At 52.5% G+C, this 27,301-nt stretch overlaps 2 protein-coding genes across 7 annotated transcripts in view; one reads left to right on the forward strand and one right to left on the reverse strand.

Moving 5' to 3' along the window:
- FKRP (fukutin related protein) overlaps nt 1–27,301 on the forward strand; it is a 43,374-nt gene that overhangs the window by 764 nt on the left and 15,309 nt on the right. For 2 of the 5 annotated variants that reach the window (XR_008310795.1, XR_008310794.1), the window contains exons 2-3: nt 2,636–2,717; nt 4,117–6,102. Coding sequence is in view for 3 of the 5 variants with exons in the window: in XM_053267824.1 (XP_053123799.1) it covers nt 4,209–5,726 (1,518 nt within the window). In the remaining 2 variants the exon portion in view is untranslated. Of the gene's footprint in view, nt 1–3; nt 1,179–2,635; nt 2,718–4,116; nt 7,067–27,301 lie in introns of those variants that run through there. The other 3 variants (XM_053267824.1, XM_053267823.1, XM_053267826.1) reach the window with 2 other exon arrangements.
- SLC1A5 (solute carrier family 1 member 5) overlaps nt 16,581–27,301 on the reverse strand; it is a 38,852-nt gene continuing 28,131 nt past the window's right edge. For both annotated transcript variants that reach the window (XM_053267822.1, XM_053267821.1), the window contains exons 2-8: nt 26,697–26,739; nt 24,428–24,514; nt 23,474–23,640; nt 22,521–22,754; nt 21,072–21,266; nt 18,433–18,567; nt 16,581–17,334 (exon numbers count right to left, since the gene is read on the reverse strand). In XM_053267822.1, coding sequence (XP_053123797.1) covers nt 17,097–17,334; nt 18,433–18,567; nt 21,072–21,266; nt 22,521–22,754; nt 23,474–23,640; nt 24,428–24,490 — 1,032 coding nt within the window. In that variant the 5' untranslated portion in view covers nt 24,491–24,514; nt 26,697–26,739 and the 3' untranslated portion in view covers nt 16,581–17,096. The remainder of the gene's footprint in view (nt 17,335–18,432; nt 18,568–21,071; nt 21,267–22,520; nt 22,755–23,473; nt 23,641–24,427; nt 24,515–26,696; nt 26,740–27,301) is intronic.

The raw sequence follows: 27,301 nt of genomic DNA on the forward strand, positions 1-27,301 counted from the left end.
TCTCTCCGCGCTCGCGCGCGCCCCCTCCCCTCAGGGAAGGGAGGGGTTGCCATGGCGACGGGGCGCGCCGCTTCTTCCTCTCCCTCGTTTCGAGCGAGGGGGCCAGGTCTCCATGGCAACGGGGCCTAGTTGGGCCCCCGGGGCAGGCAGGATGGAGGCGCGGTCTCCTAGCAACCACCCCATCCCTTTTCCCTCCTGGAGGGGGGAGACGGACGTGCCATGGCAACCGCATTATCTAGGGCAGAGGTTCCCAACCAGCGGTCCCCAGATGTTTTCCCCGACTACAGCATCTGTAGTCCAGCTGAGGCCATTGTGGCTGAGGATGATGGGAGTTGTAGTCCAACAACATCTGGGGACTCATATTTTGAGGAACCCTGTGCCAGTCAGTGAGGTTAGAAGGGCACTCTGCACATGTGCAGGGGCACTCTCATATCATGAAGGCCCCAGCACCTCTCCCTTGGAAAGCACTGGGGATTCCAAACTGGGTTGAAATATTATTGGATGCCAGCCTTATTCTAGAAATATGGACATGTGGGATGCCTCTGCGAATCCATTAATTCTTTAGGGGAACTCTGATTCTCTTTTTCTTTGTTGGAGAGAGAGATATATATATATACACACACACACATACATATATATATACACACATATCTACTTCCAGTCATGTGAATGAAAAAGTGGGATATATGCCATTTCAATAACCTAAATAAATTAGAGGAGGGGTATAATGGCATAAATCAGGTGTTGGCACAGTACTGGTGATAAACCCAGGCACTGGCACTCCTATTGGGGTAAATACAGGCATAATTGCAGGAGGCCTCACAAAAGACTGGTGGCATCGGGTGGAGTGAGCTATGATCCTTGGTGCCATCACCAAGCAGTGGCCAAAGAGGGAGAATAGAAGACCTGGTCCGCAAGTGCGGGCACTACCATGCTATGCCTGCCTGTACAGATGCCACTAGCAGCCTGCCTGTGCCAATCACATGCCATACATTTGCACTGGGCGCATCCATCACATTTGCACCCTGCAGTTTGGGCTCTCCCTACCTCTTCTGTGCAAGGCCCAGAAAATCCCGTCCGTGTCCCTGAACGCTTGCAGTAATTGGCTGTGTCGGTGGTGCTATCGGGGTACCAGAGCGCCTTTGGCCGTGGGTACGCTCTCCCGTATGCCAGAACAGGTATCTCTAGCCTGTCCAGCTATTTATCATGCAGACCGCTGCAGGGCTGTCCTTAGGGCAGGGCAAGCAGGGCGACTGCCCCGGGCCCCGCTCTTTTAACCCCCATTAGAATTAACTGGAAGGGGGCACCACACTGACTGATTTGCTCTGGGCCCCGCACCCTGCCAGGGCTCTCCAAGGACAGCCCTGGACCGCTGGCAGGAAGTGCCGGAACTAGTGGTATACCACTAATCTTGCAGATTGCTGCCTATCTTAGACTGAAGGGAATCTGGCCTCTAGTGGTTTGCTGAGCCAATTCCATGGTCTAACACACTGCAAATATGGTTTTTATTTGTCTTCTCTCAGGGACCCAAGATTTCTTAGGCTTCTGTTTACCACGGACAGTCCTTATTTCCTGGAATCTGTCTCTGGTAAATCTCTGTCCCCATGTGGTCTCTATTTCTGCTTCTTGGGGATGACCCTGCTTTCACATGAGTTGCTAGAGTGGTTACTGTTCAGGGTTCGGCTGCCTCCGCAGAGTCTCTAGAAAGTAAAACCCCAACGCAGGTGGGTGGATGCATCCTGTCTCTAGAGCCCCTGCCTGTCTTAAAGGTGCACAACAGAAAGGTGCTAAGCAGAGCATAGTACAGAGCAGGTGGGATCCAGCCTTCAGCAATGTGTCATAATGGGGAAGGGGCTTGGTCAGTAATCCTTGGTACAAGGATTGATTGTTACAGGTATGCCCCTCTTTTCATAGGAGAAGCATTGTAGAGTCTTCATCTGCTTTGGTCGTCCAGAATTGTGTGCTCTGCATGCACTTTATGGACTGCTTTCCATTTGTGGCATGCTTGTCGTCAGAATTGCACGGCGCACCACCCAGAGGGCTTGGTCACGCCCCTTTACCCAGGCCTGTCCCTGTTTTCACTGATGAAGTGCCGGAGGGCCTGAGATTTGTCAATGACAGGCAACTCTTCACTCTTGTTAAGGCCTCCTTCCTCAACATGTAGGGTCCATGGGTCAGGGTCTCCAAGACACTGCTGTGAGTTCAGGCTGCTGCCTCTTCCTCTTTGCTTATTAGTCCCTCATCCTTCTTGGCTGTAACAGAGCTGCTGGCGCTCCAGTTCCAACTACCTTATCGCCTCAACAGATGCACAGGGTGGATGGCAGACAGAGGGTGAGCTGGTCCACCCCATATTCTAAGTGGCCAAGGGTTCTCAACCTTGGGCCCCCAGCTGTTGTTGGACTACAACTCCCATCATCCAAAACACAAGAACCGCTGTAGTAGGCTCAAAGACCTCCTCAGGGGAAGGGTGAGAAAACAGACAGATACCAGGGGGTCAGCTGTCCAGGCAGCTGGTGACAAATGAAGCTGTCTTGACACAGGGCCAGAGAGGAGAGCTTTGGGCAGACAGAGGAGAGAGAGTGGCTGCTGGTAGGCCTTGAATTCTGCTTCCCTGTATGTTGACTTTGTTTTCCAGCTGGCTGAATGCTGCCTATGGGGGAGGAGGAAGGCACCCTGCTGACTACCCTGGAGCCCTCAGGCCCATCTGTCTGCAGCAGGTAGGGCTACTGCCAAAAGCAAAGGCCAGAAAGGTGCATTTGGGGACACCGAGGTGAGGGCTCAGTCCACTTCAAACCCTGTTGAAACCCCTCAGCTGAAAAATCAAGCCAAAACATTGGGGGCTGCTGCTTTTCTTTTCTTTTCAGAGGGACACTTTGGTGCTGGTTAACTTTGTTATAGTGGACAAGAGAACCCAGAGAGCTGTGTTTTCTTCTAACCTCTGCTCAGGCGGGAGTGAGACTTTCTTCCTTCTGCCCACCCTTCATAGTTGCCTGCAAAGGAAGCCTGTTGCCGGGGTGGGGTTGGGGGGCTAGCCTACAGAGAGATTATTGTTAAAAACAGAAGCTTGATCCCTCCAGGGAAATGAACAAGCTTGATCTAAACAAGATTAAATAGAGCAGCCTGCCCTCGCCCCCCACGGCCCATCTGCCACACTGGAGAGATTAGTGGCTTTAAAAAAAAACGTATGTTATGGGGTTGCGGTCATTAGGGCTACTCTTTTGTCTGCCTTCCCCGCTGCTGGTTGTAGCCTCAGGTGCTGAAGGAGCCTCAGGGAGCAGGAGGGCAGTCAGGAGGTCAAGCCGCCATGCCGGTCTCGGCCCTGCCTTCCTCTGCTTTACGCGGAGGGGTTGGGGGGGGGCATCTTCTCATGCCATGAGAATGAAATCATGTGGAGGTGCAGCAGGATGACCTGCTCTAGGAGGAGGCCACCCGTCGTGTTTCTGCATGGGTAGCTGCAGTTTCTGGGCTTCTCAGTCAGAAGGCACACCCAGTGACTCATACCAAAATGCAGATAGTTTATTCCAAAAATAAACAATTTGGGAGTGTAAGAGTGACACGCTGAAGCCAGCGTGGTATAGTGGTTAGAGTGCTGGACTAGGACCTGGGAGACCCGAGTTCAAATCCCCATCCAGCCATGAGACTTGCTGGGTGACTCTGGGCCAGTCACTTCTCTCTCAGCCTAGCCTACTTCACAGGGTTGTTGTGAGGAGAAACTTAAGTATGTAGTACACTGCTCTGGGCTCCTTGGAGGAAGAGCGGGATATAAAATGTAAATAATAATAATAATATAATGTGCTTTCAGTTTAATTCAGTGTATGTATGTATGTATGTATGTATATTTAGTTAGTTAGTTATATTTCAGATCCTGGTTCAGGGGGAAAAACTATAGCTCTGGCGCAGTGTCCCCTCTAACAGGGATTCCCAGATGTTGTTGACTGCAACTCCCAGAATTCCCAAGCACAAGCCATTGAAGCTGGGAATTCTGGGAGTGGTAGTCAACAACATTTGGGAATCCCTGTTAGAGGAAACATTGGCTCTGGGCACCAGATCAGGTCTCCTGCAGAGCTGAGCCTCAAAGCCACTTTCTTTCCATGGTTTCTTCTCCGTGGTTACCAGGCAAACTAGATTTGGATGGACACGTCTGGAAGTGCAGGACTCACCCTGGGCCAGAGACTGGAGCCCTGCCCCATCCGCCCTCAGCTCCCAAGATGCGCATCACCTTCTGCCAGGGGATTCTCGCTGTTGCCATCACCATTAACCTGCTCATCCTTTACTACATCTCAAGGCTCCAGCAACGCGTCTTGCATCGCCACAGGGAGCACATGCCGCCCAGCACCCACCAGCAGCTTGGTCCCTTGAAGCCCGGCGTGACCATCCTCATCAGGGAGTTTCAAGACTTTGAAAACTACGTTCCTGACGTGGTGCGGTCTTTTGTGAAACAGAAACCGGAGCTGCCTGCGGTGGTGGTGGCAGACCGCTTGCCGTACCCCCCCATGGGTCTTCCCAGCATGCCCAGCGTCCAAGTGGTCATTCTCAAGCCAGCCCCAGATCAGCCTGCCCACACGTCCAGGCCAGAGACCTATGTGAGGACGGCATACGTGGCGCTGGTGCCTGACGGGGTGAAGGCGGACCCCACGTCCCAGCTGGAGAGAATGCTGGAGGAGTTCAAGGCCAGCCAAGGGAAGGTGGAGATGGTTGCAGCCCCTGTCCGCTCACTGATGCCCCTCCAGTGCCTGAACCTCAAGGTTAGCCTTAAAAGATGGACTGCTGAGTACACACCAGCTGCTCCGTCCTCCAAATTGTGCACGGCCCTGAAGGGGGAGGCCGTTCTCCTCCTCCGCACCAAGGACCTCTTCAACCTCTCGGTGCCCTTGGCCAAGCCCTTGATGACCTCTCTCTTCATCCAGACCTCACTGCGGGGATGGACGGTCCGCATCCTTGACATTTCCTTCTCTGCGGTTCACCAGCCTTTGCTCACCTCCTCCCACAACCAGTGGAAGGCTGACAACCTCGCCAAGGCCAGCCGGCTGCAGCTCTTCCGGGATTTCGGCATCAAGCGAGTGTTGCTGGAGGATGGGAAGGAGCAGTGGTTTGGGTGCAGCAAGGAGACTCAGCGGTGCTTCGGCACCATCCATGACGACACCCCAGAATACCTCTATCAGAACCGCTGGACCCCGCCTTGTTGCCTCAAAGCATTGAGGGAAACGGCCAAATACGTCATCAACATCTTGGAGATGTCTGGGGTGCGGTACTGGCTGGAGGGGGGGACACTCCTCGGGGCGGCCCGTCACCAAGACATCATCCCATGGGACTACGACGTTGACCTGGGCATCTACCTGGAGGACATCCCTAACTGTGAGCTGCTCAGGAGTGCTGAGTCTGGCTCCATTGTGGACGAGAGGGGCTTTGTCTGGGAGAAGGCCATTGAGGGGGACTTCTATCGAGTGCAGTACAGCGAGCACAACCACTTGCACGTGGACCTGTGGCCTTTCTACCCCAAGAACGGCTTCATGACCAAGGACACGTGGATGGACCACCGGCAGGACGTCGAGTTCCCCGAGCACTTTCTGAAGCCCTTGGTTCCCATCCAGTTTGCCGGCTTCCTGGCTTTGGCTCCCAACAATTATCGGAGCTTCCTGGAGCTGAAGTTTGGAGAAGGGGTGATCGAAAACCCAGAATACCCAAACCCAGCACTGAAGAGAATGGAGAAAGGAAATGGAATGTGAGTTTGTGAGACCCGGGGCCTTAAAAAGGGAGAGACTCTTCCTTATCTCAGAGCTAAGATCTTCATGACAGCAGCTGCTTCCACAAAAATAATCTGGGGAAAAGATTCAAACTTTGGACTGTTCCCATTCCTCAGTTATTTTGTGGCCAAAAGGTGCAACCTCCTCAGGATTCACACTGACCCAGCTGCTTCCTCAGAACTCTCCAGAAAGAGAAACCTTGAGTAAAGAGCAGATTAGACAAGGGTTGAGAACTAGTTCCCCAAGGGGCGTTCAAAAGTCAATACCGAGAACAGGAAGGCAAGCTCTGCTGAACCAGACCCAAAGGTGCATCTAGTCCAGAAGCCAATCAGATGCCTCCAGGAATCTCAAGCAGAAGGTAGGCAGAAGTGGCTGTCAGGGGCTTAACTCAGAAAGGGTAAAGAATACACTTATTGAGATGAATATTAAGCCCGTTCACACAACCAGCGGCTGGGTAGGAGCTAGGAAGAGCATCTGGTCAGGATCTCAGAGCCATGCACACTCCTGAGAACCGGCCTCAAGGCAGGAGGGATGGGAGGTGATTGTAAGCTAGCCATGATATGGGTAGGGGCAGAGCAGCCGACTCACACAGTTGACCCAGCATGGTATCTCAGGTGGAGGAAAAGCGTGTCCTGAGCCATCTTACACACGACCAGTTTCCCACCCTTCTGCCTCAACTTTTGCCAACACACAACTGGTTCTCAGGAGCATGCATGAGTCTGGGATCCTGGCCGGACGCTCCTTCTACACAGCTTTCGATCACGTGAGTGGGCTGATTGTGTATATAGCCCTTTCAGACACCAGCTGAGCAAGCAGAACAGAGATGCCTGGATGGCTTAAATGAACTGGAGCTTGGCGACTGGCCCTCCTCGGCCAGGCTGGTTTCGACAACTGCTGAGGTTCTCATAGTGGGTTCTCCACAGGTTGTTGGATGATGGGAGTTGTAGGCCACAGCAACTGGGGATGATGGGAGCTGTAGTCCAGACCAATCTGAGAACCCCTGTGCTTCTGCAAATGTGAATTTGTGGAGAAGTGGGAGGCAGAATTACTTCCTTACAAATTAGGTTCATGTCACAGCCGTTTTGCACTATCACCTCGCTTCACCTCACTGGAAGTTATTCACTCATTATGACTGGCGTGTCACAAAGATGATGCTTGCAGGGTGTGTTTGATGAGGCCTGTCCTAAAACTGCTGGTGTGTTTTAAAGAAATTACAGTTAAAGATTTTTTTTTTTAAGGTACCCAAACCTTGTGACACTAACCTTTCATTTGGCAAGGCTTCTCCTCATGTTTGTTTTTTAATAAAAGAGCCAGTGAATGGATTATAATATCGGAGTTGAAAATTAACCCTCTCAGGTGATTGAGTGAGTGCTGGGATTTTTATTTTATTTTTTAATTATTATTGCCAAAGAAAATGTCAGAGACTTTGGAAGAGTTAAAGAGAGGAAGAAATGGTGAAAAGAGCTTGAACGGGTTATCTTGGATTCTGGTCTAGCAGATGTGTCTGTACAGGGGTGCTGGGGGTGTCCGATGTGTGCCTTCACTGGGCATCCATCCCTCATGGCTCCCCTACATGGGTGACTTCAGTCCTCGCTGGTCCCTGCTCCTCACATCATAATCGGAGCAGTTGCTGGACCATCCCGAGTCATGCCGTGCACGTGGCAGGAGCAACGGTGCCTGGCTTCTCCCTCAGCCTCCCTTTGCCCCTTCCTGGTTGTGTGCTGACCTGTGCAGACATGGTCACCTGGCTGCTTCACCCTCAGCACAAGCGGCTTCTTTATAGCCACGGATGCATCATGCAGGCACAGCCCTATCACTGAAGCAAGGATCGGTTTTATGTTCCCAGTCACACAAACGAAGCTGTTTTAGAACAATCAAAGGGGGTGGGGGAGGGAAGTTGACAATAGATCACGTGTGCAGCTTGATGTTCCGCACCTCCCCATTCCCTGGAGGGGAAGGTTCATTGCAGATGCCCGGCTTTGAGCTCAGAAGCAGGAACAGTTTCCTGAGTGTCCCCTGAATGAATACTTCTCAGAGCAAAGGTCCCCAATCTCAGGTCCCCAGATGCTGTTGAACCACAATTTAACCCCGATCTGCAACACTGAACCAAGTGTTAATTTGTGTGTGTGTGTGTGTGTGTGTGTGTGTCCATCCTAGGTCTCTCCAATTTTCCTCCTTCTCTGTCTTTCTTAAGGAATTGATATGTTACATTACAACATTGCATTGTAGGTAGAGTCGTTGTGGATTTGCAGTGCATTGTGGGTAGATAGGGACAATCGTCCTTTCTCCCTGGGAAACCCTGGGCATTGCCGTTCATGCATGGACATCCTGTCTTCCTTGTAAAACCACCCAAGGCAGCATGCATACCAAATATACCATATATTGACCTGATTCCAAGGCTCGGAGGCTGTTCATGCGCACAGGCTAGGGCAGCCCAGTCTGGTCTACGCAGAATCCAGTGATCGTCTGGACAGCCGCCACTGCCGGCTTCCCTCCAGCCCACTGCCATTTCCAACAGTGAGCCGGGGGGGGGGGGCGGAGTGGCCTCGCTGAGCATGACAGCGGCTTTAATGAGAGCGGCTGCCACGCTCATGGGATGTGCAGCGGGGCAGGGGGGGGAGAGTCCTCCTGCTCCATGGCGACCCCTGTTTAAGAATCCATGGCCTAGGGGGAAAGTTCCTTCCAGTTCTCCGCTGGCTCTTAGGTAAAAGTAATGTGTGCCGTCAAGTTGATTTCGACTCCTGGCGCCCACAGAGCCCTGTGGTTGTCTTTGGTAGAATACAGGAGGGGTTGACCATTGCCTCCTCCTGCACAGTATGGGATGATGCCTTTCAGCATCTTCCTATATCGCTGCTGCCCGATATAGGTGTTTCCCATAGTCTGGGAAACATAGCAGCAGGGATTTGAACCAGCAACCTTCTGCTTGTTCGTCAAGCATTTCCCCGCTGTGCCACTTAAGATGACCCGCTGGCCCTTAGCAAGAAACAAGTTTGAAGTGTCACTTTCTTCAGACTTCATCACACCTGCAGTTTTGTGTACATGCAGGATGGAGAGAAGCCGGGTCTTTTGCTTCTAGGAAGACAAACAAGCCAGTGGAAAATGCTGCAGCTCAGGGTGACAGAAGGCAGCAGAAACGCAACCTCTCTTTCCCTTCTTATTGCCCAGTTCTTTGCCATGTAGTACCCACTTCTTGGCAGAAGAGGGCAGCACAGTTGTCCGCAGGACGTATCCTTACAGAAGAAGATGCACAAACTGAAATGCTGAAGCGACAGACACGGGGACCCCTTTCCTCTTTGGCAGTCACAGTGCCCAACACTGTGCCCAACACTTTTAGCAAGGAGCTCTTGCTAAAACCTGAGCAGGGTTTATTTCTGTGGTGCGAAGCGCTGGACTCAGGACTTTTTGGAGCCTCAGTCTCGGCCGCAAGGAGAGTTCTGCCGAATCGGACCAGAAGTCCATCCTCCCGAGGGCTCTGCTTCCCACAGTGGCCAACTGGACTCTGCTTGGAAGCCCACAAGCAGGAGAGGAAGGCAGGCCAGTGTCCTTCACTGTAAGGCCCAAGGGGCCAGTGGTGGCCCCCACTGACCCTCAGTGTGGCCTGTTGGCCAGTTGTTCATTGGGCCTGTGAGAAGCGTCGACCACAGCTGAATACTCTGCACAATCCCCCTGGCACTTTGCAGAAGCAACTGTTCCCGCTGGCAGTCATTGCCACTGGCACTTTGCTCAGTGCCAGGGGCTCCTTTAAAGGAAACATAAGAGCAGCCCGGCTGGATCAGGCCCAAAGCCTATCTAGTCCCACATCCTGTCTCTCACAGTGGCCCACCAGATGCCTCCAAGAAGCCCACAGGCAAGAGATGAAGGCGTGCCCTCTCTCCTACTGCTGTTCCTCTGCAACTGGCATTGAGAGGCATCGTGCCTCTGAGACTGGAGGTGGCCTATAGCCACCAGACTAGTAGCCATTGATAGACCTGTCCTCCATGAATTTGTCCACGCCCCTTAGGAAGCCATCCAAGCTAGTGGCCATCACCACATCCCGTGGCAGAAAATTCCAGAGATTAATTATGCACTGTGTGGGAAAGTCTTTCCTTTTGTCATTCCTAATTTTCCCAGCACTCAGTTTAATGAGATGACCCCTGGTTGTAGTCTTGTGAGAGGGAGAAAAAAAATTCTCTGTCCACTCTCTCTGCTCCATGCATAATGTCATATAGCTCTATCTTGTCTCCCCTTAAGTTGCCTCTTTTCCAAAGTAAAGAGCCCCAGATGCTGTAGCCTAGCCTCACAGGGAAGGTGCTCCCGGCCCCTGATCATCTTGGTTGCCCTCTCCTGCACCTTTCCCTTCTTGAGATACGGTGAACAGTATCTACAATGCCCTTCTTGAGATACGGTGAACAGAACTGTACAGAGGGAAAGTGCTTTCCCCATGGAGCTCTTAAGAGAGGGCTCCTCTGTCTCTCTTAAAGGGCCCTCCCAGCACTGAGGAAAAGTGCAGTACTGTGCAGAGGTCAGCACAGTGGGAATGGCTCTCACACGAAAGGCATTTTGCCAAAGTGGCCTCCACTTGAAAAATAGTGCAATCCACTGCAATAGTCTCCCCACCCCCAGCGCGGTTCACTCTATCAATCCTGATGCCAGCTTTCCACAGAACTGTGCCACAGGTGCTCACAGCAGAACAGCCAGTCCCTGCCCTGCTTGTGGGCTTCCTGAAGGTGACTGCTCAGCTTCCGTGAGAAGCAAGATGCTCTTCTAGTTCCACTTGATCTGATGCACCAAAGCTGGGCTTCGAACGAAGCAAGCGCCTTCTGCAGGCAGAGCTGAATTGCAGATGCCTTCTTGGTTGTGCATCGTCTTGAACACAAGAAAGGTGGTTAACCTCTTCTGGTAAACAAAGCACCACAGATCTGCCGGCTCTCAGTTTACAGAGTGCAACGATGGAAGTGCCCTTGTTAAAAAGGGGGCAGACTTCCAGCCCTTCTGCTCCCTGGCAGCTCACACATTGCAGGGCCAAGCTTGCAAGGGCTCTCCTGCACCAGGCACTACAGAGATGGGAAGAGGCGGTGCCCAGGGAAACTCTCTGCCCCTCCCACCCCTTAAGCTTGCTCTTTTGTGGGTTCTTTGAATAACTGCCAAAACAAACAGAACAGGCAGGTACTCCAGCCTGTTGCAATTTGGGCAGAGTTGTAAAGAGGTGTTGAAAGAGGCCAAGACACACAAGCTGCCCTGAGCTCACCTTGGCCCTAAAGCAAGCCAGGCAGAGAAAGCAGCCGCCCTTGGCTTGGTGTGGTTCTTGCATGCAGGCCCCGATGCCAAGCAGAGAGCCTGGCCACTTGGGAGATCTTCCGGCTGCTTTCAGTTCTCCATACCAGATTTTGGATTTCTAAACACAGGAAATAGGGTGGTTGTTTTTTCTTCCCCAGTCCATGAAAAGCTACAGAATGCCCAAGAGCAGGAGGAGCTCACATGGCAAAGGACAGGGATCGGAGGAGTCATTGACTACACAGCTACCACGAGAGCCAGGTTGCTCAAGAGCTGAGTGTGACTTGCAGCTCTGGCCGGGGGTGGGTGGGGGCAGTGGCTGCTCATCCTCTCTCTAGCAGGCCTGCCCGACTCAGATGGAACCAACCACGATGACATGGTGTGTGCCTGAGCTAAGAACGAACTTCAAAAACTAACTAGTAAATGCAGTTAATGAACTAACTAAAATTAATTGGTGAAAGCAATTATTATGTACTTGTGGATCTCTGACACACCCCAACAATCCCTTTCAAAGGGATTGACAACTTTAACCAAGGACAGTGGCCAGAAAATAGACTCTGTCCCTCTTAGTCAGTGGGACATGCACGGTGCTTATGCCAGCCCCAGACAAATGCCAAGTTGTCTCCCGTCTCTAAATTGCTGATCCTTCAGGCTGCAACCCTAAGCATGCTTTCCTGGGAGAAAGCCTTACTGGCTACATCATGGGATATATTTCCACGTAAAGACACATCGGATGGCACTGTAAGGCAGTTTCCAAAGAGGGAACGGACTGAAATAGTGTTCAAGTTACCGGCAGGAGTCTCTCTCTCAGCCCTATCTTGGAGATGCCAGGAGGGGAACTAGAGCAGCCCCATCCCCTAAGGGGAACATCTTGCAATGCTCACACATGGAGTCTCCCATTCAAATGCAAACCAGGCTGGACCCTGCTTAGCAAAGAGGACCAGTCATGCTTGCTACCACAAGCCCTGCTCTCCTCAAGAGGCCAACTACATTGAGCCAGGCCGCTTCTCTGTGGAACAAGCTCAGAGCTTTTCATGGCACCTGCTATGGTTGCAGGATATTCCTGCCTAGGAGCCAGCAAAATACAAAAGTCCCACGAGCCAGATCTAGCCCCCTGGCCTGATGTTGTGCAGGCCTGGTCTGTATAATGGGTGCATTAAGAACCTACCAGGGTATTGCAAAGGAAAGTTATACAAGAACCTTTTTTTGCAGTGACATGGCATAGAAATAATTAGGCAACATTACTGGCAAAGAGAACATACTATTTTTATTATCAGCAGCAGCATACGTTGGCAATTAAGACACTTCCCTGATGCAACCATTTGCCTGTAGAGAGAATGAAGACTGCGCGTGCATCCCGCCTTCTTTGCCCCCACGTCTGGCCCTGAGTTGCCAACTGACCAGAAAGAAAACAGCTCGGGCCACACATGTGCCTTTGACAGCAGCTGGCTCTGCAGAAATCAGCAAGTGGCTTTTGACAGCATAGAATTATGCAGGAAGACACATGAGCATGGCTGGATTGAAGAACTGGGGATGCGACCGCCCCACCTCCGGTGAACCCAGCACCTGTGTCGGTGTGTTCTGCAGGGTGCTTGCTGTCCTGCTCCGAGGCAAAACACTGCGGGCACTCCAGGAGGGCCAGACCCTCATCCAGAGACTGTGCCGGTAGCTTTCAGTGCCCCAAGGCAGTGGGCTGGGGGAGGGGAACAAGGGGGCCTGCAATACAAGCATGAGCAGGAAACGTCCTAGTGCCGGGAGGCATGTAGGGAAGTGGTGGAATTTCCTGTTTTGGGGACTAGGCAAGAGTCCCAAGAGCAAGTAGAACATCCTCTCTGGGCAAGAGGTCGAACTCAACGGCCCCACCACCCACTCTCTTTCCAATTCTGGGGGCAAGATCACTGAAGGACTCGGCTGCTGTGCACACTCTCACACGAGCGCATGGGGGGCTCAGAGAATGGGAAGAGGGCGGCAGTCTCCTCCACTTCTGCCACCACCCCATCTACCCCTTTATGGCTTGAGTGCAATTCAGAACTGTCTAGAGGTACTAAATAGTATTCAGGCAAAACTGCCCATGTGTGCTTTTATCAAGAGGAGGTAGTCAGCAATTTGAACTAACTGAACTGGAGCTTTTTAAGTCTTAAAATGCCACCTTCTCCCTGCAGCTTCCGATTCAGAGCCACTCCCCCAGACCTGGCTCTCCAATAATGCTGACCTTCCAGAATTGTCATCTCCTGCGGCCAGCAGCAACTTGGCACTCACTCACGCACACGGGTGGGTGGGTTTATTCTCGTACAGGGGTTCCCAACGTGGGGTCCCCAGATGATGTTGGACTACAGCTCCCGTCAGCCACAGTGGCAGGGGATGATGGGAGTGGTAGTCTAACAACATCTGGGGAGCCCTCTACTAATAGCTAGTCCCCTAAAGGTTTTGCCAAAACTGGAGTATGGGGGCGAGGTGAAGGAAAGGGATGGAGACGGAGAAAGCTAAGCAAAGAAGGAGCCAAGGAGCTCTGTGTGGTACAGAAGTTGGCCTCACAAGAGCAACAAAACCAGGGATAGGCGTAACCCACACTGTAACACACCAGGGACACCGAGGACATCTGCAACCAGGCTCTTAAAATTCTACAAGAAAAGCAGCATCCTGTCTTTATTATGCAGATCGAGCAAACGGGCACGATTTACCTTGTTCTGCAGAATTCCCCCCTGCCATGTTTATGATTCAGCATCATTCACCCCGCTTTGCTAAGCATGGGAGGGATGAGCACTCTGGAACCCCATCCCTGACGACTGAGCATCTGACTTGACCACCCTCTAGGAGTTGCAAGGTTCCACCAGCCATTGCTTATCTTTTCGAGTATATCTCTGCAGCCATGAGGACCAGCAGCTTTGTCTGTTTATGAAGAGTCAAGATTTTCAGGAAGGGCAGTCCTGGGTTCAGTCAGTGCCACCTTCTGCTTGCCGTGCGTGCGCACACACACGCACACCCTGGTAGGAGCCTCCAGTTCTCCACCCCTTCTGCTCTACAAGTCACCTCAGAGGCTTGCTTGACCCCAAACCTGGAAGCGGCATGCTTGAGGCTTTATGCCCGGCCGGCCGGCCGTGCCCCAAACGCATCATCCCTCTGGAGGCACCGTCACCACAGCGGCAGCTGTTTCTTCCCTCACCTGGAGCTCCTATGCCGACAGACGTCAGCACTGGGTTGCCTTGGCAATGGGTCGTCAGGGAAACCCTTTGGCACAAGCCCATTTCAAAATGCTAAACTGATATCTATATCTCCATCCGCCCTCCTGCCAACAGCTCTGCACACTGTAACGGAGAACATTAAAAACTGTTCTTTGGCAGAAGCAAGAGGCACCCCACCTGTTGCCAAGGAGTGGGGAAACCAGACACCTCCACTGTGGAGTCTTCCACACATTCAGACAACCAAGGCTGTGTGTACATTGCATGTAGGCATTCCTACTGCACAAGCAGAGCTTGGCATCCAGTACTTGGAAAGCTTTCATTTTCTAAGCAGTGGGAAGTTACTAGTCCTCATGGTTCTACAGGCCATCTCCAGATCCAGGCGATGGAATGAAATATAAATGGTAGGGGCTATAATTGCATCTTCTGCATACCTCTCTCCAGTATGGCTCACCATTGCATAACTGTTATGTCTAATAACTAAACACATGCCCATTTAATTTTGATCCAAATCCAGCTTTTCACAGTGCGGAATTACGACTTTTGCAGCAATGACATTTTGGGATTCTTGGCAGCTAAGAGGGTTGTCTGAGTGGCAGAACTCTCCCTTCTGCAACCATCATGGGGGAAAAATGAAGATATACTGAGGGTTCACTGCAAGGAGCCAGTAGGGTGGCAAGAATAGCTCTCACCCCCCCATCTCAGAAAGCTCCCTCTTTTACTTCCATGCCTGACTGGCCCTCTGCTGTCATTTCTTCATGTCACGGGAGAAGAGCTGGTCTTGTGGTAGCCAGCATGATTTGCCCCCTTTGCCAAACAGGGTCTACCCTCGTTTGCATTTGAATGGGAGACTACATGGGTGAGCACTGGAAGAGATTCCCCTCGTGGATGGAGCCACTCTGGGAAGAGCAGAAGGTTCCCAGTCCCCTCTCTGGCAGCATCTCCAAGAGAGGGCTGAGAAGGAGACTCCTGCCTGCAACCCGGGAGAAGCTGCGGCCAGTCTGTGCAAACAATACTGAACTAGATGGACCAATGGTCTGACTCTGTATAAGGCAGCTTCCTACTACTGCAGATATTTATATTCTGCTCTTCAGAGTTCCCAAAGCAGTTTACATAGAAGAATACATAAATAAGATGACTCCCTGTCCCCAAAGGGCTCACAGTCTAAAATGAAACATAAGGCAGATACCAGCAACAGCCACTGGAGGGATGCTGCGCTGGGGTTGGAGAAGGCCAGTTGCTCTCCCCCTGCTACGCTGAAGAGAACCACCACTTTTAAAAGGCACATCTTTGCTCAGTGAGCAGGGGTACCTGCCCTGCTCCTCTTTGATGTGCATTTCCAGAGAGCAGAGGAGTGCAGGCCGACTCCGAGCAGGCCCCCAGTGCTGGGCATTTGGTCCAGGGGTCTCCGGCTGGCCTAGGCCTGCCTGTTGGTGAGCATCTTCTCAGCACAAGACTCAAATACCCCGGGTAGGGGGTGGGAGGTGGGGAAGAACTCTAAGGAAGCAGAGCCTGGGAGTTGATCCAGCATCCCACACAGGGGCCTCCAGCTCTCAGAAAAATGCCTCTCATGTCTTCCACCCCCACCCTTAAATCCAGTGTGGAGAACAGGCCAGCCAGACCCTTCCAGGACCAGAAAGAAGTTAAGCTGCAGCCATACTTGAAGACTCCCAAGCATCGCTGTATCACACAGCCACAATATCCCAACTGCAGGGCTCCTGACCCAGCGTGGCTGTCCAGGCGCTAGACTACTACGACTCCCACCCACCCACCCCCAGCACAGCATCCTTCCAGTGGCTGTAGCTGGTGTCTCTTAGGTTTCTTTTTTTAAGATAGTGAGCCCTTTGGGGTCAGGGAGCTGTTTTATTTATTTGTTTGATTGATTGATTGCTTATATCTATGTAAACAGCTCTGGGAAATTTTGTTTTTAAAGCAGTATATAAATATCTGGCGTATTTGCAACTCCTCCTCCTCCCCCACAATGGCCTTTGGGAACTCCTGCTGTAGGGCTGGGTGGGAGGGGGCAACTGTTTTAAAGAGACGCAGCAATGGGACAGGAGTCTGGGCTGCTGTGCCAGCAGTCACAGAGGTTCAGCAGTGGCAAGGAGTTCCAAGCAGTTCCCAACAGGGAGTAGATCCAGAGGGGAGACAGGAGACAAAGCAAGAACCTGCAGAAGGAAACAGGGTCTCTTAAGTTCTTGCTTTGGCGAGAGGCGTTCACTGCCTGTCAAGTGGGACGGGGCCGGGGGGGGGAGAAATCTAGAGTGGCTTTAAGGTGTGTCCCCATGAACCATCTCACCCCACCATGCTGGCAAACTGGCTAACTGGAGTGGAAATGGGGATGGGCAGGAAACAGACAGGACACACTAGACACAAAAACCTAGAAAGGCTCCTCTTTCAGTCATTTGGTCCAAAAACAGATGTATTTAAAATATAATTAAAAAGCAGCAGGGCAGCTGGAGGTCCAGAGGAGGAAAAGGAGTGATCAAGAGACCTCTGTGGAGGCTGCTGCTGGTGGATTCAGAATGTAAACGCTAGGGTTCAAGTCTGGAACGTGTGAAGCAGAGTGCCTCTAAGGACATACAGAGTGCATTTCCCCTCCTACCTCTACATAAAATCAGTCACTGCCCAACCATCAACTCGAGGCTAACATTTCCGGGGGGCAGGGTGGGGGGGAGGCAAAGGAATTTCAAGGCAGGACTGAGCACCGACATCCACCCTTCAAAGAGAAAAGAGGTTTCAAGTGTTGACACCGCAAGTGATTGGACGCAAGGAGGTGGAAGAGGGTGTGTTCGACGAGAATAGGAAGGAGCCCCTGTTACCAACAGTTTCTTCGGAAAGTCAAGTCTTCAAAGGCTGGGGCAGATTTGAGTCCTAGAATTAAACACAAGCCACTGGAGTCCGTCTCCCAGTCCAGGCTTTACATCACAGATTCTTTTTCGCAAGGACTGAGGCCTTCCAAGAGGCCAGGACCGTCTCTCTTGATCAGCGGGGACCCCTCCTCTGCAGCTGCTCCCTTGCCAGCTTCCAGCCCGTCCGTCTTGATCTCCATCAGCTCTTCCGCTTCTGCTTTGCCCATCGTCTTTTCGGAGTATACCTGAAGGAGGCCTGCGCCAAAGGCATCCCCCTCCACGTTCAGGACGGTGCAAGTTCGGTCCCTGATGCAAGAGAAGGGGACGACGGTTAGGGCGGGCCGAGAACACGGCCAGGTTTAGAAAACACTGGTCATTGGCGACAGCCCTGAAGTGAAGCCTTCCTGTTTCGCTTGGGTGCTCTAAGCAGGCTGAATCTAGTGGCAAGAGAAAAGCCGCACTCCAAGTGGAACCCCAGCGAGCCCGTCCTCTCCCTCCATGCCCCTGGGGACCCGCTATGGCCTCACTACACCCACCCAGCAACACTGGACAAGCCTGTTGGACAGATACGTCTCATCTGTGATGTGCACGCCACTGTCTGCCCAACAGGCATGGTGCATTCCAAGGGCAGCTGGAAGGAGAGGCCTCCCTGATCTGGTTCTTGATTGGAAGAAGAAACCCACTCTGACAGAGCACCAGCTTTGCATGCAGATGGCCCCAGGTTCAGTCCCCAGCTATACAAGGGATCTTGGGTAGCAGAATCAGGGAAGAATCTTGCCCGATTACTTCCTAGCAGCAACTGCTAACTGAACAAAAGAGGCACCTTTTCAGAGTGGTGATGCTCTTTATTGAGCAGGGGGAGAGCAACTGGCCCTATCCATCCCCAGCACAGCATCTCTCCAGTGGCTGTTGCTGGTGTCTGTCATGTTTCTTTTTAGATTGTGAGCCCTTTGGGGACAGGGAGCCATTTTATGTATTTATTTATATCTATGTAAACTGCTTTGGGAACTTTGGTTGGAAGCGGTATATAAATATTCATTGTATTCATCGTGAACTCTGCAAGTTGACAATACTGGAGCCTTCTCGCCCACTGTTTGGAGGACTTGGTGAATGGATTTACAGAGGGCACAGCTGGCTACCTTACCAGAGGGTCAGAAAGCAGCCGTCCCCGCAAAACCCCCCGGTTTCTGCCTTCCCCCATAGCATACTGCTTGGCTCACTTGCTTGGGTCATTTACCCTGCATATTGCCACTTGGATAAATACAGGCAAACCTGGGAGCTGGTGGGAGCGTTTTAGTCCAGCTGGCCTCTCACCCCTATGGTCCCAGAGAAAGATAACCTGTTTCTCCTAACCAGTCCATGCTTCCCCCTCCAGCTTTGCTCACCCCGACACGCCCTACTTACACCAGCCAATCCACTGCCAGAATGAGGGAGATGTCATTGGTGGGCAGCCCAACCGCCTCCAAGATGATGGCGAGGGTGAGGACGCCGCCTGCGGGAATCCCGGCGGCCCCAACACTGGAAGCCGTTGCAGTGACGCTGCGGGTAGACAGAAGCAGATGAATTAGAGACCGTCCCTGGTCATCTCACTGCCATGACAGTTCTGAAGGTGGGGGAGGCCAGGCTGCATATAGCAAAGGGCTTCCCAGACTGGGATAATGAGAGTGGAAGCCCTACATCTGGGGACCAATGACCCCTCTAGTCCCGCCCCCCTCCATTTATGTGTGAAATTGGTTTTGTTCCAGGCAGCTGCACCAAGGCAATGGGTGCGCACAGATGCATTCGGAGTGGGGCCTTCCTCATTCATCCTGGAGTGGGATCCAAAATTAACTTAGTGGACGTCCAAAAAAGCCTTGTGTGCGCATGCACACCTTAGAGAGAACACTGCTGGGGACCCAAGTCTGAGAATCTCCAGTGGTAGTAGGTAGAGTACCGGACCCGGAAGACTGCCGAGTCAGACCAGTGGTCCATCTAGGTCAGGTCACTCCGGCCCACTAGAGCACCTTCATCCTCCCGACACAACTGCTTCAGACCCCGAGGAAAGCCTCCGAGAATCATTTGCCACTTCCATGGAACAAGCGGCTGCTGTCCAAGGCCCACAGACTGAAACGGACCTTGCTCCACTGGACGGAGGGCTGCATCTTTGGGAGGGGAGTCCGCACTTCAAACCCAGGACTGACCAGCCAACATGGACAGATGACCAGCCTGAAGCTAGTCTGCTCCCTGCTGTTACTTTGTGTTCGTCACACGACCCTTCCAGTAGAGCAGAAGTCGCCAGCAGCCCCATCCAGGCACTGCTCCTGACCAAATCCTGCCCTTTTGGTTACTGTGTAATGACAGGGCCCCCGTCATGGTTGACGAGCACCCTGTCTCTCTTGCCCTCGAGATGCCTGGCTCCCTGGAATTCAGGTGCAATGTTCTACTCCCAACTGCTGAAAGCCTCGGGCTTTTTCTACTCCCCACATTTAAAAAATCCTGCAGCAAGGAAAGTCTGTCTTCCCTTAGCCAATCTAGCTGCTGACTGCCCCTTTTGTTCAGAACCAGATATCCGAGTTCTTGTACAACTTTTTTGCATCTTAATGGAACACACAGTGTGAGAGTGAGAGAAAGAGCAAGAGCAAGAGACGGAAGGAGCGTCTGGGCAGAGAACGGAAGTAGAGGCTACAACTGAAACTCAGGTTGTTACACTAGGCCCCAAGCGCCAACCCCTGGGCTTTTGAACCTGCCCCAGCTCTCTCTAGATCCATGAGGACAAAGAATTTGGACCCACCACCACCAAAATCTATGCCAGCCATTGGGCCCTTCTTCAGATACTACTTGAAAGGACGAGAACAACACAGAGCTTCACTAACGCCAGCCACTCAGCTTTCAGAATCGTAGAGTTAGTCATACCAGCATAAGAGGGTCATTTCCATTGCTGCAGAACCCACTGTTCTGAACAGTCTCAGCTCTTGTTAGAACAAAAGGGCAAGTTTCTAGACCTTAAGAGAGCAGAGCTCTCTGAACTAGAGCCCACTTGCTCTACCCAACTCTCATCCAGACCAGGGCAGCCACACAAACTCTGCCATGGGAATTCGCTCACGTTCCACCCAATTAGCCGCGACTTCAGCTCACACTGAACTCCCTTGTTAGCAGAAGCTCTGAGATCTTGTGTCTCTCCCACCGCCCCTTCAGTGCGACCTGAAGTGACCTGCCAACATGAATCCTCCCTTTGTTTCTGGGATCATGAGACTGCTGCATTTTCTGTAACGGAACAATATGCTGCTAAAGCCTTAAGCAAAGCTGCAGGGGTACCTATCCTGTCTGACTCTTGATCTGCTAAGCAAGGGGGACTAATGCTAGGCTGGATAGGGCCGTAGGTCAGTGGTAGGGAACCTGCTTTGCATGCAGAAGGTCCCAGGCTCAATCCCTGGCAGCATCTTCAGGTAGAGAGGCAGCATAGCACAGTGGTTAGAGTGGTGGACTGGAACTGGGAAGACCTGAGCTCAAATCCCCATTCAGCCATGAAGCTCACTAGGTGACTCTGGGCCAGCCACTTATCTCTCAGCCGAACCTACCTCACAGGGTTCTTGTAAAGATAAACCATGTACACTGCTCTGGGCTCCTTGAAGGAAGAGCGGGATATAAAAGTAACAAACCAAAAAATAGGGCTGGGAAATATTCCTGCCTGAAATCTTGGAGCACCTCTGCTGGTCAGTGTAGACATTATTGAGCTAGTTGGACCAAGGTTCTGACTCCGTAGAAGGCAGCTTCCTATGTAATGCCTTGGAGTGGAGAAGGAGAACTGCCCGAGGTTTATCTGCTTCCTTGGCCAGATCACCAAGCCCAACAGGCCTGCCCAGCAGGGATGTGCACAGAACTGGCGGGGGGTGGCGTGAGGGCGGTGCTCTTACCCCTCCCGCTGCGTCCCCCCCGCCGGCGCCACACTTCAAAAGGGTCCGGTGTCCAACCACCACCTTGTTTTGCAGTCCTGAGCAGGCGGGGACTTTGACCCAATGGCAGTAGAGTCGATTGTGCTCGAAGAAGAAAGCCTGGCTACTCACAGGATGGTGATGACCTGGATGAAGTTGAGCGTGCGGTTGTTGAGCTGGGCGATGAAGACAGCAGCCACGCACTGGAAGAGGGCCGCCCCGTCCATGTTGACAGTGGCTCCGATGGGCAGGATGAAGCGGCTGATGTGCTTGGAGACGCCGTTCTTCTCCTCAACGCATTTCATCATCAGGGGCAGGGTGGCGGAGCTGTGCCAAAGGAGACACTGGTCAGGGCACCAGCAGCTAAAGCTCCAGCCCCAGCCAAAACCCAGCCCCCAAAACGCGCTCTGGGTCTTCAAGAGGAGCCCTGCTCCAGGTCCCCCACTGCCACCAAAGGGGTGGCTGATGGGATGGGAGAGGGCCTTTCTGGTGGCGGCAGCGGCCCTGAACTATGGAACTCCCTGCCTTGGGAACAAGGCTGGCTCACATTCTCGGTGTCTTGATGCATCAGACACAAAAGGGCAGTTCACACAGCCATATAACCTGGGCAGGAGAGAGGTCTTGCCCAGCTTGGGGATCTGGACACACTCCCAATTTTGGTTTCATGAAGCTGGCCATCTTGAAGGTCCCCCTTTGAGTGGGGAACAGAAAGATAGGACCCTAATCCCCTCCTCCCCCCACCACACAGAGATCTACAGCCAAATCATTTTAAATTCCACTAAAAAGAAAAAGCAGACACCAGAGCTGCATCAAGAAGTCTGCCTGGGGAAGCCATCAGGTGTAGAACATTAATCAACACCACTGCTTCTGTGAGAAAGTGAAAGGTCAGTTTCACTTGCAGTGAAACTGTAGACAGGGCCTCATGTCAAACCGTAACGTAAGACAGGTTAGTTTTCGCAGCCGCTGTTTGAGCCCTTGGCCTGTGCCTGCTGGCCCTCATTAGGAATGCAAGGAGCTGGACACTTAATGGCAGAAGCGAGATGGCAGGAGAGGGAAAGAGACCCAGGTGCAAGGCAGGGAGGAGGGCCCACAGGCAAGCCGAAGGAAGGGGAGCAGCGTGAGCAGAGAGCTGTGGAGCAGGAAGCCGAGGGAAAGATGAGGGCAGCACGCATGGCAGAGGGGCAGGAAGCAGGATGGTGGCGTTAGGAGGGCCAGTGGAGACCTGGGGACCAACAGGACCATGGCATCCATCATGGGAGGGAGCAGACATGACCCAAGAAGCAGGTCTTAGCACATGTGCGCAATTTGAGTCACCAATGCAGCTGCAACTTCCTTTCTTCTCTTCTCTGGCCTTGTGTTTGGAATCCATTTTCACAAGGACTGGGGTGACCGGGGGGGCAGGCAAAAGGCACCAATGCCAATAAGGTGGCCAAGAGGCAGAAATCCAGCCGGCCAGGTTGCAAACAGTTACCAAGCCCATTCTGAGGAGATCCCCCCTCCCTGCTACCCAGCAGGAGCCTCTCTGCCCCACACTGGCCCCCACCTCCTGGATCTCTGCTGCCCCAAGTAGCCTGCTGATACCTGGAGGAAGTGCCGAAGGCGGTGGCCAGGGGTGTGAAGATGCCCCAGAGGAAGCGGTAAGGGTTCCTGCGGGTGAAGATGAAGTAGATGAGTGGCAAGACGATGAGGCCGTGGATGGCGTGGCCCACCAGGCAGCAGCAGATGTATTTGCCCAGGCTGGTGAAGAGGACCACCACGTCTTCCATCTCCACTATCTTGCCGGCAACCAAGAACATGATACCTAAGGGGGCGTACCTAGGAGGAGGAGGAGGAAAGGGGCAGTCAGGAAGGCAGAGCAGAAATCCCTGACCCAACATCCCCCTTGACCAGGTCTGCAGACTGATGTTCGCACCTGAGCAGTACAGGTGCTGCAATTCTGCAAGAGGACAGAATGGAGAGGCAGCATGGCACAGTGGGGATAGGGAGACCAGGTGCAACCCCCCTACCACAAAGCCTTTTGGGTGACTTTAGACCACCCCACCAAAGCCTACCATGCAGGGCTGCTAAGGGGATAAAATGAGAGGGGGGAAGAACAGTAAAGTATGCTGCCCTGCATCCCTTTTTGCTGTGGAGCAACATTTATTTGGGGTTTACCGATTGGTTTTTTTTTTAAAATAATGGTTCCTGCCTCCTACTGATGTAACAGAAGGCAAAAACCTATGTGCAAAGTGATAAGATTTGCAGAATAAGTGATCCAAAAATAAATGAAACATTGCTTTCAGCTCTCAGAATTCAGTCTTTGCGGGAGCGAAATCTGCAACATCTTGGCACAGAAGTTGGAAAGTAAATATAATTATAAGACTGATGGAATGCAGAATCTATATGGCGCCTTCCCCATCAGCACAGTCCTTGACCTTTCCCTGAAATCCTAGTTACCAGCCTGCCCATCTGTTATGCTTTCCTCCCCCCGCCCCCAACACCCCCACTACCCCCGTGACCCTCCTGCAGAGCTGCGGGTCAGATATCCTCCTTACCACATGATCCAGGAGACCAAAACCATGGTAGCCTCATTGAAGGAGTTGAAGAACTTGATCAGGTTCTCCCCTTCGGGTCCGAGCTTCCGTAGAGCGATCCCAAAGACGATGGCAAAGACCACCAGGCCCAGGATGTTCATCCCCTCAACCTCTTTGCCTATGGGCAACTGAGGAAACGGGGAGGGAAAGAGGTCAACAACACACTGTGTACAGCAAGAGCGGGCAGGCTCCGGGCTCGGCGGGGTCTACTTTGTTTCTTCCTAGAATGCCCAAGGGCCACCGACCAGAATCTGGTGCAGAAGAGTGGCTGAGGAGAGCGGGTATGGGATGCCGTACCCACCCATGCACAGGCAGGCGCGCGCACACACACGCACATGCACGCTTCCTTCAACAAGAAGATGACCTAGCTGAAAAGAATGGAGGATTTCCCTATCCTGGGGTGGAAACATACAGCAACTCACACCCCTGAGATTATCAACTCACCTACCTAGTGAGTTCACAGCAGAAGCAAAATTTGAACCTGGAAAGCCCAGTCTCTCGGCCGTTATGTTATACCAGTTCTCTCTGAGCCCCACATCCTCTCATTTGGCCAGAGGAGAGCTGGTCCCATAGCAGCAAGCATAACATGTCCCCTTAGTTAAGCAGGGTCCACCCTGGTTGCATATGAATGGGAGACTCGATGTGTGAGCACTGCAAGATATTCCCCTCAGGGGACGGAGCCACTCTGGGAAGAGCAGAAGGTTCCTCCAAGTTCCCACCCTAACAGAAGCATCTCCAAGATAGGGCTGAGAGAGACTCCTGCCTGCAACTTTCAAGAAGCCGCTGCCAGTCTGTGTAGACAATACTGAGCTAGATAGACCAATGGTCTGACTCGGTATATGGCAGCTTCCCGTGTTCCTCCATTTTTCAAGTCATATGTGCATGGGCACGCACAGCATCCCATTCTCTTCTTACCTTTAACTCTGTGACATTTTCACTGATTCTCCCCAGTCCATCCGTCAAGTTCTTTTTGACCATGATCTGCTTATAATTGGTTGCATACTGGGGGAAAGAACACACAGAAGGGAATGAAAGACAGTGTTGGCTGGGCACAGAATGGCACGTTGCTTTGGATGTCTACTCTGGATGCATCCAGGGCAGAAAGGGAAGTCCACTCGTTCCTCACACACCTCCCAGTTTAGAAGCTGCCAACCCTAAAGCCTCCCTGCACAGGGTGAAGAACCGGGGCAGGAACGAACGCAGCAAACACAGACAGAATGCAGGCCTTGCTCAATAGAGCAATCAACACCCATCAGCCCTTGCCACAGTCTGTTGCAGCAGCGGGTGATGGATGTTGTAGTCCAAGAGCAGTTAGAGCGCCTCTGTTTGATCACCCCTCATCTCAGAGGTTCCCAACTTGTGGTGTTCCAGATGCTGCTGAACTACAACTCCCATCATCCCCAGCTACAGCTAGGGATGATGGGAGTTGCAGTTCAGCAACAGCTGGAGTACCACAGAGGTTGGGGACCTCTGCCTTATCTAATCCATCATCTTGTCCCCCCCGCCCCCATGGCCAAGCAGATTATTTATTAATGGAATGTATATACGGTTCCCCTCTCTGGGGATTGGCTTTTGTTAATTCAACAAGGCTCTTAAAAATTAAACCCAATCGGTTTTGTCACCTTGAGCCAGCCCTGGACCCTCAAGAGGATTACACGTGACAAAGAACGGTTAATCAAGAAAAAGCAGGGAAACATTAACTGCGTTAGAGCAGGATATGGCAGCCACCAATAAGAGACCATTTGAAAAGGCTGTAGGCAGGAAGGGGGTGCTTCGGGAGCACACGCTGGAACAGGGCAAGGAAGAATAAGCAGTGGCCTCTTGTAAACATGCAAGCGGAGTAGGTTATCCCCTGGCTTGCAGCCTCCCTATCAATAACTTCCAAGGATTCCGGGGAGCTGCCATAAGCTCAACTGTAGCGCCCCTGCTATGCACGCCAAAGGGCCCCAGGTTCAATCCCTGGCAGCATCCACAGGTAAGAGGATCTCAGGCAGTGGGCTTGGGAGAGCCCCTGCCAGCCAGACCATCCTGGAGAGGCCAGCAGACTGACTAGCCAAAGGCAGCTTCTGAGGAAGATTCTGAATCTCGAATGAGGCTCCCTAGCTCAGCGGCAGAGCACGCATTCCGCATGCACCAGTTCAACCCTCCGCATGTGCTCTTGGAAGGGTCAAGGAGGCAGGCTGGGAAAGTCCTTGGGACGTCCACATGTTTATTGCTGAAACGAAACACAAGTCTCGGAAAAGCTGCCCTCGGTCCGTGTCTAGAAGCGTGCTGCTAAGCTTCTACCGACCCTGGCCTTCCTCCAAGCCACCCAGGGCAGCGTCCTCATCTTTCACCCTTGCAACAGCCCAGGGAAGTAAGCTGAGGTGAGGGGTTCTGCCTGGCCTGAAGTCACCCAGGAGACTGGGTTGCTGGGCAGACCTCCGCACCCGGGCCTCCCTGGTCCACATCCATCAACACCTGCAGGTGTCCCACTCCGCAGGCTCCGGCAGGGCCATATGATCTCCTGCTGGCTGGCAGTCAGCTGCTTCCAGTCAACAGACCCCATCACCTCACCCCCACCCGGATTAAAAAAAAACTGTTTCCTCCCATGTTTGTTTTGGAGCCCAACACCCAAGGCATCAAAAAGCAAGCCATTCAGAAATTCCAGAGGCATTTTTTCCGCTCTGGCGCTGCTCTGGAACTGCCGCTTGGCCATGGATTGCTAAACTCTGGGAAGGTTCCTTTGCGTTGCCCTCCCACTGAAGGGACGGAGGAGTTTTGATGTTCGGGGGAAGATCGATTTCATCCACTGCTGCGGCCCACGAGGCCTTGAAATAACCTGGAAGCCGAGTCGCACGACTCACTTGCAAGTGAAGGGAGGTTTGGCTCCCACTTCCTCCGTCTCGGGAACGACCTCCCATGCTCCTTATCCCCACCCATGCCTTTTCTGGAGGATCCAGCCTGAGAAAACACTCTGGAGAGCTTAATGCCAGTCGCTCTCTGCGCTGAAAAGGGCCAGGTATACAAATCTGCCTTTTAAAAACATTTGAGCCACGGAGACTCAAGTGAACCAGTTTTGCATGTATGTAGGGATGGCTTGATTCAGAAGCAAATGCAGGGCGTTCGGTTCAACGGGAGGCCATCTTCCCCGCAAAGGGGGACAGATCCTTTCGTAGGGGAAGGAAGGAGTGGAGCAACTCACCGATTGGAATGCAGCCGACACCAGGTTGGAGGGGAAGATGTTCCTGCAAAGGGAAGACAGAGGGGAAGGTTTAAGAGGGACTTGCCAGGAAATGAGCTGGTCCTGGTCCACAGTGAACATCGGACCCATCTTCTTCAGTTGCTCCTTGCAGCAGCCGGAAAGAATCCTCCCTGCCTAAGGGCACCATGGTGCTTTTTTCACCCCTGCTGAGCAACAATTATAAATAGTATCAACCACGTTCCTGCCTGCTGTTCATAATGGCCAATAATTAGCCTTGTAAGGAAATCTCCCAAAGCTACTAGCTCTGCAAAAAAAGTGCAGCCTGCCCACATATCTCTAGGGTGGTCGGTTGTGAGTTCCAGCTTATGAAGACTGTCCTGGTCAATTCTTACTCATTGCAGGCAAGCGGCAATTTGGACATCTGGCTCTTTTAGGGGAGGAGAGCTGGTCTTGGGGTAGCAAGCATGGTTTGTCTCCATAGCTAAGCAGGGTCTGCCCTGGTTGCATCTGAATGGGAGACTAGAAGTGTGAGCACTGGAAGAGATGTCTCTCAAGGGATGGAGCCACCCTCTGGGAAGAGCAGAAAGTTCCAAGTTCCCTCCCTG

The sequence above is a fragment of the Hemicordylus capensis genome, chromosome 7 (assembly GCF_027244095.1).
Source record: "Hemicordylus capensis ecotype Gifberg chromosome 7, rHemCap1.1.pri, whole genome shotgun sequence".
Classification (NCBI taxonomy): Eukaryota; Metazoa; Chordata; class Lepidosauria; order Squamata; family Cordylidae; genus Hemicordylus; species Hemicordylus capensis.